Genomic DNA, 19,135 nt, shown 5'->3' on the forward strand with positions numbered 1-19,135 from the left:
TCTTACTGAGAAGAAATTGCAATTAAAATATGCATCTGAAAGACTGTTTAGATATGTATTTGGTACAGACCTATAATTGTGTTTGGATTGTATTTGTACTAAGTGTATTAGAAAAATCTGAAAGTGGAAGAGAGAGACAGAAGTCAAGAAAAATTTCCGCATTGGCTAGATGTCTGTATTATGGCAAGAGCACAGGATTAACTTGTAAACAGACATCTATAATTCAACTCTTGAAATATTATCTTCAACAGTTTTATGACATTAAAATTGATAATTTATTGTGGAAATTGTGACAGAGATTGATTATTTTTTCATTATCCACACATCCATACAAGTGGAACAATAGTATTTCAGATAGATCAATGGATTTTTAAATAGGCGGTACTGTACAATATCAAGTTGTTTTTCCTGTGGAATAAAACATACTTGGTCTTAACTATCTTTGTGTTTCTTTCTTATAATGCTTTCTACAGAAAACGGATCGCAGAACTTCTCCCACTAATTGATCTGGACTTCTCAGTTACTTTTTCATTATTGGATTTGCCTCCTGTAAATGAGTATGACATGTATATTAGAAATTATGGTAAAATGAACACTAAACAAGTGAGTAACATACATAGTAATATTTAAATCCCATAAGTGCTTTTTATTGTTTTGGAAAACAGTTTTCTTTGCAAAACAAAGCTACTAAACTAATAGGATAGCTTATTAATAAATAGTTATGTTTCATGTGAAATCATTTCAATAAAGCAATAATATCAAAGTTTTTTGGGCTAGATACACCATTTCCTTTCTGTATTAGAAAAGGAATTTCTTGTTTGCCTTCCCCATTTTATAAAGAAGTTTCTGTATGTTTGTGGCTCACTGTCCCTGGTACTCTAGGTTTTGTCTTTACATGTAATGGGAGAAGTTGTGTATTTTTTCAGTAGGGCTAGTACTCTTGTGCAAAATGTGGTTAAATATGCATTCACAGAATGGATACACTGTGTCAGCATGCTTAGGTCTGAATTTACAAATAGAAGAGGTTGAGCACATCAATTTTAAAATAAGTATTTAAATTCTGTTCAATTATGTGCTGTCATTCTTCACTGTGTTACCCATATCACTTTGTCTTTACCCATATTGTTATGTCTTTATATTTTAGGCATATGTTCAGTGTAATGAGGACAATCTTGAGAGAGACGTTCAGACTGAGGAAGTTGAGACATTGGAGAAGTGGACACAGCATCCAGGAGAAGGTGCCCTTGTATCTGGAGGTAAAGAATGTTTTAATCTTAGTCAATTATGGATGTATGCACTTAAGCTTTCTCTTTTGAATCCTCCTAATGTCAGAATTTGTATCATGGCAGGCTGTGTTGTATCAGCTTGCAGTTTGGCATTCTGAAACCCCTGGTGGAAGAGGGTGGGGAATAAGTGGCAGAAATAGTTTCCTCCTCCTGGATTTCTGTTTCTGTTGGCAGTGGGTATGATTCCCCATCAGAACATGTTATTCAGTACTGTAATTACTGAAGAGGGGTTGATTCCTTCACTCTCCTCTTGTTTAAAAATTACATTTTTCTCATGGTTTTCTTAATCGATTCCATTTTGAATCAAGCTTCAAGTTTGTTTTTTGTTGTGTTTTTTCTTAGGTCCCATAAAAAGCCAGGAGATGTCAGCCAATGGAGCTCTGACACCTAAAATTGATTCACAAAGATTAGCAAATTTCCTTCGGTCTGCTGGCCAGGTACACTTATGTACTTTATATCTTTTGTGAGTTGTGTGCAAGTGTACTATACCATGTGATAGATCACTCCCAGTAGTTGTTCTGACTAATTTAAATAAATTACTTAAATAATACTCATTATCAGTGAGATTTATATCTCTTCAAAGGCATGGAACCAGAGCTATGCAACTTTTATGTCTGTGTTAAGCTGTATTTGCAAAAGTATAAAATTAATAAAAAAAAAAAGTTGATAAAGGTTTATTAAATTCATCCACATACTTTTGAAAGCTAGAAGTAGCAAAGCTGAAAGATAAGACGACCCTTTTACTTCTGTAAATGTAATTATGTTTGAAAGGTGATTGCTGTTTTGCTAGAGGAAGATCAAGTTGCAACACAGCCCAGGTGGAAACTAAGATCTCGACAAACCAGTCTGTCTATTAGTGATAGCTGTTTCCAGTTAAATACTAACCAGCCATTCCTCCATGGTAAGGGAACTTTATTATACACCTTTTAGTATATAGTGTGAACTCTTCCTTACACTAACTACCATGCTCTTTGTCATAACTGAACTGCAAACAGCACATATCAGGGTATATGACATAAAGCTCACTTCTGTTTTAATTGTTCTAATCTTGCTGTAACTTGGTGCAGAATGGTTTCAAATGGGTTACATCAGAGCATCCTAGCTGTTGTGGAATCAGAAGTATAGCCAGTGATTAGCATGATATCAGGGTGTCCTGCATATATTTTCTTGCCCTGGTTGCTGAAGATCCATCCCACAAAGTATCACCTAGGTTTCTCAGGCTGAAAATAGGGCCAAAGTTACAAATAAAGCAAGGCCATCGAATGGGGCTTTGAATATCGCCTGATATATCTGAACCGCAGCTGTATCTTTCCCATATAAACAGTGGCAGTTCAGATGAAAAGAGAAACGAAAAATAACACATCTGTAATTGTGTGAGGAAGATCTATTATAATACGAAAACATACATATCCTAACATGAACACATGAGATGAACCAGAAGCCTGGCCTGTGCTGTTTCCTATTGGAGACTTAGCTTAATTTTCTGTGTATATAGTGACATCAGGTCAGACTTCTTTATTGGCTTGCTTATGCCCAGAATAATCAGACTATTCACTTCCTGAATCTATTCCTTTTTACTTTCTACTTTACTTCTAATTTTGTTGGATTCATTCTGTAGTCCCTCCTCTTTTCTTGTATAGCTTCAAAAGCAATCTACTGTTAACAGAAATATTCTTCATAATTATGTATTAGGTTCTTTGTTTGTTGCTATAGCAGCTAATTATGGTTTTTCATCTGCAATGAATTTAATTTTTTATTTGTTTTCTTGATTTTTTTTTTTCAATGGTTTAGACCGGAAAATATCCTGCCTATATGTGTCTCAGGTTCAGAGGCAGGCACTACTTTCTGTTCATGGATTACCTGAAAAAGCAGATGTTGCTTTACTGAAAAGAAAGAGCATCATATGTGTTTGGAATGTCTGGCAGCCATCCAGCCCTCAGAAAGTTTTAATATGTGACTCAGAGGTATGTCTTAAAAACATTGTGTAGTCACCCATTATTGAGTAAATTACTTTATTATTTGTGTGTGTATGCATGTATATACACATACATATATATTTGTCTTGCTGTAAGATATGGCATCTTCTAAAAACACATTTAAGCCTAGTGTGCAGAGTACTAACCTCATTCAATTTTATGCTCTAACACTAGAATTTAGAGAAAGTTTTATTTTTGTTGTTGTTTTAATGTTGACTCCATTTCACGGATCAGATGTTGTCAGGACTTCTTGCTACTCTTTTGAGTAAATCGTCCTTCTGCAGCAAACACCTGAAATCTGTTTTTTTTTTTCCTGGTTTGGCATGCCTAGGAAGAACATATTTCAAGCTTATCAAAAATTAGTCTTTTTCATAATATCAACCATGTATATTTTTCCTACTCAACAGGTGTCATGTTGCTGCTTTAGCCCCAGTAGAACAACATTAGTTTTTGCTGGAACAATAGATGGTTCATTGTTGGTGTGGGATCTTCGAGAAGACTCAAGAATTCACCCTCATATGACATTTGGTGAAACTGACTGGACATTTAGAGTTCCGACTTTTTCCACTGGTTAGTATCATTCTGAGACTGAATGCATTCTGATTAGTCACTTTGTGGGCAGTGAAACAATTCCACTACAAATTCTACTAACACTGATTCTCAGTAGTCTAGTTTAGGCAGTTCAGATATGATATTTAGTCTAGTAAAAGATACTAATCAATAATAGCTGTAAAGAAATGTTAGCCAGTTAAAATATGCATCGAGCAATGAGAATTGGGAGATGAACCAGATATAGAACCCAATGGGTGTTGTAATGTTAAAATGCAATACTCATCTACTACCTCATCCGAAACCACTAGATATACCAATTTTCATCATTATTTGCCTTAATATAGTCTGTTTCTTTTTTTAGTCTACATTTAAACCTACATATTAATTTTGATTTAAAAAAATCAAAGTAATTTAAGACTGTAAAACACATAGTTTTTTCAAACACCATTTAAAGGTCACAATCTGTGCAAATTGTCACCTTAACGTTGATGTTTCTTCATGTGAGATATGTAAAGCATATACATGCATAACTTCTGTTAAAATCAGTGCAATACTACTCCATAGGATCTAGAAAGCTATTCATCTCACCCTAATGTAGATATCTATGTATGATTAACTGGATAGATCGTATAGATTAGATTTAGTTCGCTTACAGATCTTTTACAGCTGATTTATATGTAGATACCATTATCTCAATCTTTGCTTTGAAGCTAACCCTTGTGCATTTCTGAAAATTACCCATGTAACTTTATCACTTCTGAATTCTATGTAGATAATCTAAATGTTGAATCGGGTTTACGCTTGTTTATTGGCAGTTTATCAATTATTGCAGCTATGTATAACCCAGTATTTGTTTAGGATATACATGTACAAGTAATTCTGGGGAATCACACCATTGCAAACAAGTAGTGTAGGCTGAGTGTCAGAGGTAACTTATGTAATGGACTAAGTTGAATTCTAACTCCTATAGTCAAAAGTCCATTACTTCTAGTCTTCTGTTGAAGGGATTCTGAAGCTGTGACTAAACTTTGTGGCCTGGTAGCTCTCTGGTATTAATCTCATGTTGGACCAAAACTTTGCCATACGCTTTTCTGTCATCTGACTTGTCATATGAGTAAAATCTCTAACATTGGTGCCAATCGAGAGTCATGGCATGCTCCTTCAAGGTTCCTAATATAGCACCACAGAAAGAAAAAATAATGTGGTAGTCATTTGTTTCATTATTTAGATACAAGCTAAGTTAGAGTTACTTACATATTGGGAAGCCAGAAGAAAACTTATTTTTCAGAAGTGTTTGTGGGTGACTTTTCATCTCTTGACATTTTCTTGTTATTGTATTTCCTTTTTTCTACACCTTTGGTCCCATAGTCTATGATCCAAAAGTTTTTCTAAACTTTTTCTTTATAATCCGTAGGTGACAAATTCAAAAGCTACATAACTTTATTTACAGCATGTGACTGACATGCTAGTAGACCCAATCCTAAATACTTAACTCTGCATGGAATTGGTGTATGAGATTCTCAGTTTATGAATCTGATGGAAATAAATGGGTCTTTATGCTTATTATCATTGCTTTTCAGTGCAAATTTAAATAGAGGAGCAAGTCATTAATCTTACTGAAGTTTTCAATATATATGTAGTTGTATGTTGAGAGACTGGGAACGAGGTGTACATTCCACCAATTTGACCCTTGATTCATCTCAATCTTATTTGTAAATTGGTGCCATTTTACTTGTGCCCTTGAATGAAGAATTACACGTAACAATAAAGGTGTGTTTTTTCTCTTCCTTTTTTTTTTTTTTTTTAAATAATTTTATGATTGCAAAATGAGACCCTCTATTTATTTAAGTTTCCTTTTCTTTGGTTGAGGAGACAAAAGAGTACACATGGGACACAAGGACACACAAACACGTACATGCACAAAACTTCTGTTCACAAACATATTTAATTGCAGTAGTCATGTTAAAGCAAACATTAGCTGATTGTTGATGGACATTAAATTTCTTTTAGTAGATTGAAGACATTTGGTCTTGTGTTGCACAGTGGGCTAGTTGTCATATGCATGTTTACAATATCATGTAGTTGCTTAAATAAGTAAGCAGATTTTAATGCTGTATTCTTAGGAAGCGTTATTCCTTTAGGCTTAAATAAGATTAACCTCAGTGTGCAAATCCAGAAGTCAGGAGTAACTGACAAAGAATACATATTGAAATAGCTCTAAATACACATTTATTTTAAAATGTTATTAAAGGGTAAATGCATACTTTTTCATGGTGAACTGTTTGTTTCAGGATAACTACTGTCTGTTAAATAACACTTTATAAAAGCCATTTTCCTTCAATTTTGTCTTTCCTGTTTATTAAGCAGTGATTTAGTTTTTCCTCTGTTACTGGTGGAGCATGAAATTAACATAGCTGTCTTCATGCTAGCTCTGAAATGGCAAATTTTAATGAAATACATTGTACAGTGGCATAAATGATGCGGCAGTAATTTGGAAAATGAAAAGTAGAAACAGAAGGTGAAACATTGATTTGTCTAGTAGTGGTTTGTTAATTTAGGAAAGAGTTTGCAATATATACTTGAGACTTTTACAAACAAACTCGTGAAGTTCATTACTTGCACATTTTTGTAATCATCATTCTCCTATAAGCTAGTAAGTGAGTAGGGTTTTGTTGTTTTTCATGAAAATACTATACTGTTTACTTTTAATTATTCTTTATTGCAGATGGTGTTCTAAACTCAGTAAACCACACCTCTCCTATAGTAGCAGTGGAACCTGTCTCAACCTCTCTCTGCACTGATCAGAAGTATGGACTCTCAAGCCTTTCTTATCAGGAGGGTATGTAAACTGCTGTGCAAGGATCAGTCTCAATCTTTCTTTAGTATCCAGTAAAACAAATATATCATAGCCAAATTCCAGTTTATAGTTGCATTCTGGCTTCTAAGTTCTATGTAGTATCAATTACAAAAAACATTCACATTTACTTACTGTTCTCATTTTCATTAAATGTTCATTCAGTGCAATTTCACATCTGATAAGTGTTCTTGTTTGTTAAAATGTCTCTTTTTAAGATATTTTCTTCTTCCGTGATAAAATAAGTTACCACTCAAAAACTACCTTTAGAAAAGTCCTAGTCTTACTGTAATGTCCAGAAACCCTATCTGTTATCTGTGCAGCAATTTGTGTGTATCTGACAGCACATAAAATGTGTGACTGTCATTGATGGGTCTTGCCGTGTCTTTTGCCTAAATTTTCTTATGACCAACCTTTGCAAAGAAACTTTCATACTCATGCCTCCAAATTCTTAGTCAGTGTGCTAGAGGTAAGGTCATTAATGCCATTGCAGATTTTCATTTTGAAAACCATAATTGTCCAAAGAAATGTTCTACACGTTGCAGGTTTTACTAGATTTCATTTACATGTATTACATCTTAAGTTCTGTTCCGAAGTCCAAGCAAAATCTAGATACTTTAAAAGACATGGACAGATCATCTGCCTTTCCTGTAGGTGAAACTGAACACACTAGTTTCATGCCTTTTTCTTATTTGGTAGAATTAGGGTGCTTTATGTAGCTAAGAGGAACACAAAACTTTTAGAGAACATATTAATCTAGCAAATGTTTAAAAACCTTTGATATCGCTCAGGATGAAGGTCAGTGTATGAATATGAGTTGTTACTGTTACTGTTCCTTCCATAGAAATGTCAGGCCCTCCATTTCAGATAGCTTCAATGGATGAAAATGGAATCCTCAATATGTGGGTGAGTAATATATGTATGAAAAGAGGGTGTTACATGTTGGAATAATAAAATACTACTTGAAATACAGCAGCACAAATCTTGGATTTCCGATGAGAATTTCCTCCCTGAAAAGTACAGCAATGCTAGCCATATTATTGGAATTCTCTTCAAAATCTTTGACCTGACTCCCTAATGCCAGGATGTTTTCTTTAGGTGAAACTGTTAACAGGTGCATGAATTCATGAAAACATGCAAATGGTAGTTCAGCATGTTCAAATATTTCTAATAATTAAATAACAGACCACGGTCCTCTTCCACCCATCTACTTCATTTTATTTGAATCACAGTGGTTTCAGAGACTGTACTGTGAGAAGTCATATTTGTAATTATATTAAATAAATGTTCAAGAGGCAAAATGTGAAAATCTGTGGATAAGATAACCCTGCCTAAAATATGACAGGCAGGTAAGCACCAGGTCACCTGCTCTTAAATACTGTCCTGACAGCTCTTCTTTCTATCAGGTGTTTTCAGTCTTCTGTTTTTCTAATGAAGCTTTGGCCCAGGTACCCCCGAACCTGTTTTTCACATACAAGTTATCTTGCTTGAGGAACTGAATAGATACGTGAATATTAAGGGGATAAAAGTATTTCCCTTCTGTAGCACTAGTTAAGTCCCTTAAAGCTCTAAGTAACTTTAGTAGCAGTGGGTTTGAGCCAAACAGACTTTCAATTGGAGTTCATGGAAAGGTGGTGAAAAACACAGGAAATATGTTATAATTCCTTACTTGGCGGATTTAGGCTGTTTTTTTTTTTTGGTTGCCAATCAAACCAAAAATTTGTCAGCGAGCAATTAAGTATAGAGGGTGACTTCCCATTTTCTGCTTCCAGTAGGGAATTTCCAGCAGGCACATGCAACTGTTTTTAGCATTGCAGACGTTGACAGAGGATAGAGAGTCTACCTGCAATCATTGTAATGTTAGACTTAACTCTAAAGGAATATTTAGATGGGTATGTCATACATTATTACAGGTAGTTAAAAAAAACTTTAAAGTCTGGTAAATACTTATTTTTTTATTAATGTTGATTATTGACTTTTCAGGTAGTTGTAGAATTAAAGAAAGTGGATTTATCTGGTTCACAAACTGATTTAGGTAAGTACTGTATAGTAGAGATAGGATAAAGTGCATGGATTTTGAGATGATGAAGTTCCTAAGGAGGAGGAAGAATTAGTGTTGACATCAAATGGTCTAGAAGAGGACAAAATTGTTGAGAAAAAGATCCATCCTGAATAGGACATATATCTCCTATTTTGGGTTGTAGGTTAGGTATCATGAGCCTTGTCTTCGCTGCAATCTGAATCTTATCTGCTAATTCTGCACTGGCAATTGCTGCCTACCACAGGCAACCACATTTCTTAGAACATCAAAGCAGATACCTGTATGCTCAACAGCTTTTTTTTTTTTTTTTTTTTTTTTTTTTAAGGAGTACAAGATTTTATGTCATACTTGGTACACTTGTTCTTTTTTTCAGTTTTAACCAAATTTCTTATAATGTTTTTGTTACATACATCTCCATTTTGATAATTATCCTGGAAATTCTCTTCTGATCAAGGTACGTTATTAGAAAAAAGATTCTGTCAAAATGGTAAGAAGCAAGTCCACTCAATCTTTGTTGAGTCATCTGAATAACTTTTGTTCTTTTTTCTTGGAACAAACTTAGACCTACTTAGCTGGAAAAGGCTGTCAATAAAATCCAGATCCATTTTTGAATGCAAATATAAACAATGAAGCAATGCTAAAAAAATAGAATTATTGATCAGTTTTATATTTTATAATCTCCTGTGCCTTGTCTGTCTATGTTGAGTTACCAGATTTGGATATGTACGTCTGCGGAGAGGTGTATTTTAAAGCTAGGCTGTGGTGATGTGTTGGACACAACTTTGCTTTTGCTAGCATTCGTTTTCTTTTCATCTGCAAAAAGTTCTTGGGTTTTCATAATTTTAATCATTACGCTATTCTCTACTAACAAGTAGCATGGAATAACTTTATGGAAGCATTATTACCATTTCTTATTACCATAGTTCATGGTTAAGGATCCAAGTGACATAAATGTGCATTTTCACCATTGATAGAATTAGGTTTTATATAGTGATATTGCATGATCTTATGTGCATACTGAAGAACTGAAACATAATTGAGTTCACATATTTCACTTTTTCTGTCCTCTTTCTTTGATTTCTTTCAAATATTTCAACTCTTTAGATTTGAATTCTGAAATAAAGAGTTCAAATGATTTAGGATTCTTATGTATCAAAGCTATTTCTGCAAGAAGCAATTTTACTGTGCAGTATCCTTACATTTATTAGCTTAGGTTTTAATTTGCTGATAGTGCTTTCTTAATGCAAAGTTCTTAATTCAATTTAAATAATTATTTTATACAATTTTAGGTTTAATTCCTGGAGGGAAAGTGAAGTTAGTACATAGTTCTACTATGGAATTGAATAGCAGGTAAGAAAACAAGCCTTTGGGCTTGTGTATCTCATAAAGTTAATTTTTATTTTACACATGTGATATACGTGTATCTTATAAAGCTAATTTTTCCTATACTTTGTTAAGTTACTGTTATCTATTTAATGATATATATATATATATATATATATATATATATTTTTTTTTTAATGCACGCTTTTCCTAGAACTATTAAGAGTTTCTGTAATGTAGTTGCATGTCTTCAGGAGAAAATTCCTGTACATTTTTGTTTCCTTTTACCTTTATGTTTTTCATAGCCTTTTCCCAAAAGATGTGCGCCTGAGAACACCCCAAGCACTGACTATTAAATTTCTGTCTTCTGATCCTAATCATTTCATTGTTGGAACAAACATTGTGAGTAATATGCTACAATTCATCTCATTATTTTTTTCCGAATGCTGTCCCATTTACTTGGATTTTTACCAGAAAACTATATGTAAAATTTGTAATTTGAAAATATTGCTACAGTCTTTTATTAGCTATTAAGGACCTTTTAAGGTAGCTGCTGTGTGAAATATTTAAGTTTTAACTTTTGAATTATGAATTTCTAATATTGATAATGTAGTTGTGTTTTTTGTTTGTTTGTTTTAATTCTTTTTCCTTGTGTTTTTTGTAGGGTCTAATAGGCCATGGTACAAGACATGATTTAAAAGTTCTTCCAAAGCTATTCAGACCCCAGAAGAGTGGAATAAGATCAATATGTGTCAATGCAATTGATTTCTTCCCTTTTGGAAAGTCACTTTTTTTGGTATGAAAACACTTTAAATTAATATAAGTTTCATTTTTATGGAATCCTCCACCTATGGAGGAAAATTTTCCAATTTGATGTATTTAACTAGATGTGATCGTTGATTTACCACACTAATTCCAAACTGAAATGAAGGGTAACAAACATATTATGTCCTGATGTGACTTTGGATATGTGAAAGATGGAGGATCTGGCTCACAGAAACAAATGTTAGTCTTGCTGCAGCCATTAACTTTGTAACTTACTCCGATTTACTGAAATTCAGCATTGCTAGCAGGTTTTCTGCTGTGAGTTAAACTTCAGCTGTTTCTCACTCTTATCACATATCTCTTAGTGACATAATCATTTTGGAGACAAGATATCTGTGAAAGAAATGTCTGTGGAGCAGCTGTGGGTATTCCATGCCATACTTCCCTCTCCACTTCATGGTTTTGCAGCCAGCCTGCTGACAAGCTCTCGGTGTATGCCTGGCAGCATATGCATCCTACATGTGAACAGTTATCTTCACATCTAGCCTCTGCAGTTCAAATTGACACACAGTATTTTAATTGTCTGCCTTTTCAAAGTTAATTCAACATAAATTGGCTCTAGCTCTGGTAGGATTTTCTAAACACCTAGACCTGCATATGCTTGTACTTGATCCTCTCTTAAATAATGTCTAAATATGCTATGGTTTACATTGGGATTGCCTGAGGTATAAAATAAACGTGTTTGGCTATTGGATATGTATTTTGTGTCACCATGTGCGGAGTCTGAACTTTCACTTACACTGTGGAAGTTCTTTCCTTTTTTCCAAATGCATTTATTTAGTATGATACTGACTCCTACAGGTTAGTATTTTTAGTATTTTTCTGCCTGGTGTTTTCAATAATTGATTTGTAGTTTCTATCCTGCTTAGTTTGTCTTCCTCCCAGGAAATATTTTTTTTTTTCCCTATGATACAGGTTGGCTGTTCAGATGGAAGTATTAGATTACACCAAATGACATCAGAGTATCCCCTCATGCAGTGGAATGACAGCACAAATGGCCAGCCAATTATTGCCCTGCAGTGGGCTTTAACAAGACCCGCAGTGTTTTTTGTCCTGGATGCATTGTCTAATATTTATATTTGGGATCTCCTGGAAAATGATCTGTTGCCTGTGGCAAAGCAAACTATTCCATCAGAGAAGTGAGTACATTACACTACTGTATTTTTAACAAAATATTAATAATATTATCATTGACATTTTGGTTAGCATTTGGGGTGGGGAATTTTTTGCTTAACATAAAATGTGAATTACAATTTGCTTTTCTAACTGTATTTTTTTAATTGCTTGACAGAGACACCACAGCAAGTGTAATTTCAGATTATGTATTATATAATCTGACAAGAAATAATGTTAGTATAAATCGAACTCAGAAATGGTGTTATCAGCGGGATGGATGGATGGATGTCTGTATGTGGACAACTTGCTGTTTATCTGTAGAGAAAAATTTTGTTCCCACTAAAATCACTGGACTGCTTAAGCTCAAAGATAACTTTTCTGAATCAGGATCAACCCCATAAATGTTCAAGATATGTTGGAGAATATTTTAAAATGCCCATATTACCATGTGTTTACCAATATAAATATGTTTATTGTCACAAAGTAAACAACATTTTTGGCTAGCATATATTCACCAAGACTAACAACATGGCAGTCACACAATGCTGTTCCTGTAGTCAGTGTAGAAAACTGAGTATCCTGTAGATCGATTGAGAATTGAAGTTTCTGAATTAACCTTTCTGAATTGAGGATTTTCCTTTCTCCCTGCTGGGTGCCTTGCTGGGAGCGTCTGTCTTCCCTAGGCTTAAGTTAGTCTTGGTGACAATCCTTCTAAGTAAAAATTGTCGTTGCAGTTTTGCAAGCTATAGCGAAGTGTTGCTAGTTTTGGGAGAAAGTAATACATTTTTTAAGTTGTTATACTGTACAGTTTAGGAAATACCATAAAAAGTATCCAGTTCATTTTTACAAGCTTGAAATAACTTTGAGTCATGATTAGAAAATGATGATGGAATCTGTGAACAGGGGCAGAACTTCCTCTTATTAAAACATTAAATGGTTGTGACTGGTTAAAAGCTAAATGCTGGGACTTGAAAGGGAGAAGTACACTATGATGATAAGCAGAAAAGGAAGAATCAGTTAACTATAAGTAACTTGCTAAAAACACATTTGAAAAGACCATTTTCTATTAATTTTGTCTCAACCCACTTACCCTCCTCCCTTCTTTTGATTTCAGAGTTGTAACTATGGCTCTGCTTGGAGAACCAGAAAAAACAAATGGATTGTTAGGAGTTGTGCTGGCCAAGGACTCTGGACAGATAGATGTTCAATGTGTAAAGAAGAAGTGGGCATTACCTCAGCCTGAGGAATCTGAAAAGCTAGATTTGATTTTGTTGCAGTCCTTTTAGAAGCAGGATATCTGTGTGGGTTTATTACTGCAAAATATTTATGATTTTTTTTACCGCAATTAAAAGATTTGTAGTATAGTTTTGTATTTGTATATAACTTGTATATATTTTAAAGAAAATCTGTATATTGTTTCAGATGAAAAAATATATTTTATCTTAAAAAATGACAGAACCAAATTTTGCTTATAGTGCTCAAAAAAATGATGAAATTCTTTCCTTATTGAAAGAATTCTAAATATGTATATTTTCAAAAAAAAATATTGGAAATATATTCCTATAAATTATACTACTGTTTTTCATTATTCTACTCAGAAATAAATAATAGCGAACCTTTCTCTGGTTAGCATAAAACTGTGCTCCTGTGTAAGCAACATGAATGTATTGCAACTTGTATCTCTGGGCCTTTACAACACTAATGCTTGGTAAAGATTTCTTATATCTACCTTGAAACATCAGGTAAACAAATTTCCATTTCATGAAAAAAATGATTTGACTCCTGATTTTGTCCCTGGGGCACTACAAAAGGAATACCTGAAAGCTCAAGTTGTCCTGATATATAGTTTGGATCAAACACTAGAAGTAATGTGCTTATGACACTTACTGAAATTCTAATGTGATTTCTGATGTAAAACAGAAAACACTGACCTGTTTAATGCTGTAAATCATTTCAAAGCTCTTGTACTGAGGCAGAGGATAGTTGTCTGTAATGTTATTCTAAGTTTTGAACATCATTTGAACAAGCACAGAAAATACCTTTAAGTTTTGTAGCCTAACAACTTCCAATTTAAAAAAAGGACAAATGGGAAAAAAATGTTCTAATGCATTCAGAATTTAGTGTATGTATACTTAAGCTATGTACTTTCTCCTTCTAAAGTAGACTGAAATCATTTGTATATTTTAATTGATTCCTAGCAAAGTGTTTTCTATGTAAAATGTTACTTAAAGTGAGTAGACTCAGAGTGGCCACATGATGGTGCCAAGTCACTGCAGTAAAGGAAGAGTGCCTTACATAAACAGTGCACATCACTTAGGGAATTAAATTGTGTTCTTTTGCACATTCCCCTCTCAAAAGCAGCAGCCACAATCCAGAGGGCCAGATGAAGTACTGCTTCATCAACCCCTAAAATATGTTGGAGAGAGATGATGGGGAATATTTTTAAATGCCTGTATATAATATGTTTATATTGCTTCCTTTCAAATATCTTATTGAAGTAACCTCAACAGTTGCAGTGTGGAAGGTATCATGTTCTCAGTTTTAGGTTTGGTGCTTTCAGGTGGATAGGTCTGTCTTCACAGCTGCAGTATATGTGTGGATCAGTGGCACTAAAAGTTAAACTAGAATAACTTTAATAATTCAGCGAGCAAATGAGAGCAAATGGTAGGTATTTTTTGCAATAGGGTATCAGAACATGACTACTAGGACCCATACACAAATCTCTCTCCATCTCGCTCTCATACCCACATGCATGGAACCACTGCCCTTCTCCCACCCACCCAATTTAAGGTCAAAATAAAGCGTTGAAATTATACTGGTCTTCTGAGAGAAACTGTTACTTGTTATCATTTCATCACTTTCAGTGCTTACCATCCTGATTTTTTGTACTGAAGAGTCTTCTGTTCATGGAAAATGTAAACAATGGGTTGGGTTTTCTTCTGTCCTGTGATGTAAGCAGTCATCCTCTCCCTCTTCCTTTTCCTTCTCCTGTATGCAAAAAGGAAAGAACAGTGGTTACCTTCATACAGAAGTATCTGGCACTAGCTCCGAACAGTTCGTAGGTATGCTAGAAGATCCAAATAGTTTATGCCGGAGACTTGAGTGCAAGTCAGTTCCCACACTGAGCCAATGTTTCTTGCCTAAAAGACCATATTTCTCCCTTAAACTTCAAACTGAAGTAATAATATGACTGTATCCTGTGCTGGCAATGGCCAACACAGGATACAGTCATATTATTGGCCAATGTCTTGAGAACGTGAGAAAAAATGTATGGAAGTTGCTGCTTTTTTGCTCATTTTCCCACTGAGTAAATGCAGACCATTAGACTGGCACTGCATGTAACCTAGCAATGGGGCTTATTGATGCAAGCATTTTTGACCATGAATATGATCAGAAAAGTAGGAAGTACTGTTATGCTGTAAGAGAATGAAAGTATTCCATGCGTAAGCACCTACTATTTGTTTCAAACAGAAAACCACTTAATTTTCCATCACCTACTTTGAATGATTGTGAAATAAATATTGCTAGCACAAGGTATTGGATTTTTCTTGTGTTTCAGAAGCAAGTAAAAAAGTGATTAATTAAAAATGAAAAGCTGTATATGAAAGAAAACACATCCACTGTTGATTCCAAAGTGTTTTTACATTTACAGCGTTTTTCCTGGCAGCTCTGATATGTGTACATATGTGTACACATTCTACTGAATGATCCAAGCTCAGATCCAGGCTGGGCAGAAAATGGATTGACAGCAGCCCAGAGGAGAAAGGACCAGGGGTTCATGAGAAGCTCAACACAAGCCAGCGATGTGTGCCTGCAGCCCAGAAAGCCAACCGTGTCCTGGGCTGCGCCAACAGCAGTGTGGGCAGCAGGGCGAGGGAGGGGATTGTCCCCCACTGCTCTGCTCTTGTGAGACCCCACCTGGAGCCTGTGCTCATCTCTGGGGCACCAGAAGAACGTGTACTGGTTGGAGTGGGTCCAGAGGAGGCCACCAGGATGATCTGGTGTCTGGAGCACCTCTGCTGTGGAGCCAGGCTGGGGGAGTTGGGGTTGTTCAGCCTGGAGAGAAGGCCCCAGGACGACCTCACAGCGGCTTGCCAGGGCCTAAAGGGGGCTGCAGGAGAGCTGGGGAGGGACTCTGCCAGGGAGTGGATAGGACAAGGGGGAATGGCTTTAAACTAAAAGGGGGAAGATTTAGATTAGATATTAGGAAGAAATTCTTTACTATGAAGGTAGTGAGGCTGCCCAGGCTGCCCAAAGGAGCTGTGGCTGCCTCATCCCTGGCAGTGCCCAAGGCCAGGCTGGATGGGGCTGGGGGCAGCCTGGGCTGGTGGGAGGGGGCCCTGCCCGTGGCAGGGGTTTGGGACCGTATGGTCTTTAAGTGATATGTAAGGTCCCTTCCAACCCAAACCATTCTGTGATTCTATGACCTTGATTTAGGAGGTAAAAACTGGTATTGGGAAGCATTTAAAGTAGTCTTAATAATATATATATCACCTTTGGGCAATTTTGGAATATGTGTTTTTTACAGAATCAAGCATGGTTAAAATTAACTGACCCATATAATAGAAACTTATCATTTTAATGATATAAAAGCTGAATCACTATCCACCCATATTAATAACTTTTATAAAATATCACATCTTGATCTTACGCCAGCAAATCTTGGCAGCAAGGCTGAAAAATTTTAAATATGCAAGATGCCAGAAAGTTTTGGATAAACTTCTGCTCTTATTTTCCACTTTATGAACATGCTTTGAAAGCCTTTTCTATTTAGAACATAAATATTAATATTGTTTTCATTGGATTTTGTCATCTCACAGATGGGAAAATGAAGTTTTCAGTAGCTAAATAAGAAGTTAGCTGAGGAACAAAATTCCTGAATCAGATGGCTGATTTTTTACAACTGTTGAGAAATGCTTTTATTAATCTGTCAGCCTATATTTGCAGTAGAGCTTGGGAGAACAGAAATAGAATGGCTCTTCTTTTGTACCAGAACACTTATTTTTAATTGTACCGAAGGTGACCATCCTACCAAATGCAATTTTGCTTTAATTAATCGTGGCTGTCATTTAGCTGAGTTGTGTTGAAAGTCACAGGAGCATTGCAGCTTCCATAGCAAAGGCAAAATATTCTAATAGCTGGAAAAATTTCATCAGAACACAGATAAATCATAAAAATAGTTATTCTTTTTAGAGGCAGATTTATTGTTTTTATTTATTTATTTGTTTATTTATTTTCCAGAGGGAGATGGAAATCTATGTTTATTCTAGGTGTAGAAATTGTCTGGGTTAAAGCAGGCAAATCTAAAGGTTCATTGAATGACACAGGCTGTTGGAATAGGCCTATCTGTAGGATTCACATAGTCAGGAAGTGACCAGAGTTTGGCCATCAGTAGCATGTGCAGTGGCATGCAAACAAGGAAAATTTACCAAGATACTGGGTCCGGAAAATAGCTAATGAGCCATATTTTCATTGCTAACTTAATTTCCAATCAACCTTTTCAGTTATCTATTTACATACAAATGCTTCTTTGTCCGTGTGTTTCTGAGCCTGCTAGGTCATAAAAAGGAAGAAGGCAAAAAAAATCAGCTAACTTCTCTTCTACCAGCAGTTCCTAAAGGTTTCAGAAAGTATATTGTTGGAAAATATATCACCCTAATTCCTGATGTCATATTATTCAAACTGGTGTGGAAGGCCCTACATCTTGATGTTACAACATGGTAAGTGGTGATTTGGGTGCCACTATGTGAAAACCAAGTAGCATGCGGAGTTATTCATCTTTTTCTATATTTAGTGCTACATGAAATGTCTGGAGCTGGACACTGGAGCTATTTAAATACAAGTCCTGTCCAGCATTATTTATTTTTCAAGAAGTCAGCAAATGCATTTATGCAAATAGAAATTGACTATGGCTAGGGAGAGGAAGAGATGTCCCCTTCCTTCCTTGTAAGGTTTTTCACAGCCTTTCCCTCCCCACAAATGCTGTGATTCATCCAGCTTTTCTTTTCTATGTTCTACAGCCACTGGTAACATGCCCACTGTACCGGTAATGAAAAGATGCCCATCAATCAGATCACCTGAGATCTTGGACTGTTGGAAGGGTTTTAATAGCTGGTACCCCAGGAGCTGGGGATTTTTACCTCCAGAGCAGATAGTGCATTGGCAGCTGCAATGCAGACTTCCTCCGTGTCTGACAAGATGCAATAGTGAACCAGTCCATAATGAATTTATTTATTTATTTTTATACACCACATAGACTTAATTGAAGCCAGTAGAAATCAATGGAATTTTTTCTATACATAGATTATATTTCTTCTATAAAGACTGTGGAAAGTAATACGAAGTAAATTTCTCCCAGCAGGTCTTTATTTTTCCTGTTTTCATATACATGTGTTTATAGGCACTGATTGCTCTCCTGCATTCCCAGACACATGCTCTTTCCTCTCTGTTTGCTTTCAGAAGCTAAATTATTTTCTCCTGGACAGCCAACAGTAATACGGTTGGATGCTGGTGACTGTAACACTCGAGAGAGGTAAAAGCACTCAATCATTTTTCTGTAATTTAAAGGTGTTTTAGGTGGAAAAAAAATCTCTGAACAAGTGTTGAAGAAAATAGTTTGTAAATCCAGTAAAATGCTCAGAATGAATTGAGCTGCACAACATGAAAAGGACTGGTGTGTGTGAGGTCGGTCTCTGCTAACCTGGGACTCTGGTTGGTCTCTCCCCACCTCACTGCTGAGGTACTGCATCTGCACCTGGAGATCCTTCTCTGCCCTGGATGTGAGGGGGTTATGGTAAACACTGAGAACTGTCACATACCTATGTTATTAAGATATTTAACGCGTATGAGGAATGAGGAGGTCTAAAAGATCTGGATTTCATTTCCACCCCTCAGCATTTCCCATGTTCTGAGGAGCACTGGCCCCAGCCAGGGAGGGAAGAGGTTATCCACAGCTGCTCCTGCCTGGCTGCCGTTCAGCGCGACCTCGGTGCGCCCGAGCGTTTGCAGCAAGATAAGGCCAGCTCCGAGTGTCCTGCTTTCCATCAAATCCGCTTTTGGGACGACAAGGGAACATATGAAACACAGATGTAATTGTGCCTTCTTGTCCTCTGTGATGATGCTAATTCAGGCACTCGGGGGCCTGCGCTGTGTACACATTTTT

At 35.8% G+C, this 19,135-nt stretch overlaps 1 protein-coding gene across 2 annotated transcripts in view; it reads left to right on the forward strand.

Annotated features, from left to right (window-relative positions):
- The window catches only part of DYNC2I1 (dynein 2 intermediate chain 1), a 30,658-nt gene extending 17,315 nt beyond the window's left edge, over window positions 1-13,343 (forward strand). For both annotated transcript variants that reach the window (XM_068673464.1, XM_068673463.1), the window contains exons 11-24: window positions 474-603; window positions 1,145-1,256; window positions 1,629-1,723; window positions 2,058-2,187; window positions 3,078-3,250; window positions 3,670-3,832; window positions 6,540-6,653; window positions 7,513-7,574; window positions 8,652-8,703; window positions 9,999-10,059; window positions 10,338-10,434; window positions 10,697-10,828; window positions 11,773-11,996; window positions 13,088-13,343. In XM_068673464.1, coding sequence (XP_068529565.1) covers window positions 474-603; window positions 1,145-1,256; window positions 1,629-1,723; window positions 2,058-2,187; window positions 3,078-3,250; window positions 3,670-3,832; window positions 6,540-6,653; window positions 7,513-7,574; window positions 8,652-8,703; window positions 9,999-10,059; window positions 10,338-10,434; window positions 10,697-10,828; window positions 11,773-11,996; window positions 13,088-13,259 — 1,717 coding nt within the window. In that variant the 3' untranslated portion in view covers window positions 13,260-13,343. The remainder of the gene's footprint in view (window positions 1-473; window positions 604-1,144; window positions 1,257-1,628; window positions 1,724-2,057; window positions 2,188-3,077; window positions 3,251-3,669; window positions 3,833-6,539; window positions 6,654-7,512; window positions 7,575-8,651; window positions 8,704-9,998; window positions 10,060-10,337; window positions 10,435-10,696; window positions 10,829-11,772; window positions 11,997-13,087) is intronic.
- The last annotated feature ends 5,792 nt before the right edge of the window (window positions 13,344-19,135 follow it).

This window comes from Anas acuta, chromosome 2 (assembly GCF_963932015.1).
Source record: "Anas acuta chromosome 2, bAnaAcu1.1, whole genome shotgun sequence".
In the NCBI taxonomy this organism is placed as follows: domain Eukaryota; kingdom Metazoa; phylum Chordata; class Aves; order Anseriformes; family Anatidae; genus Anas; species Anas acuta.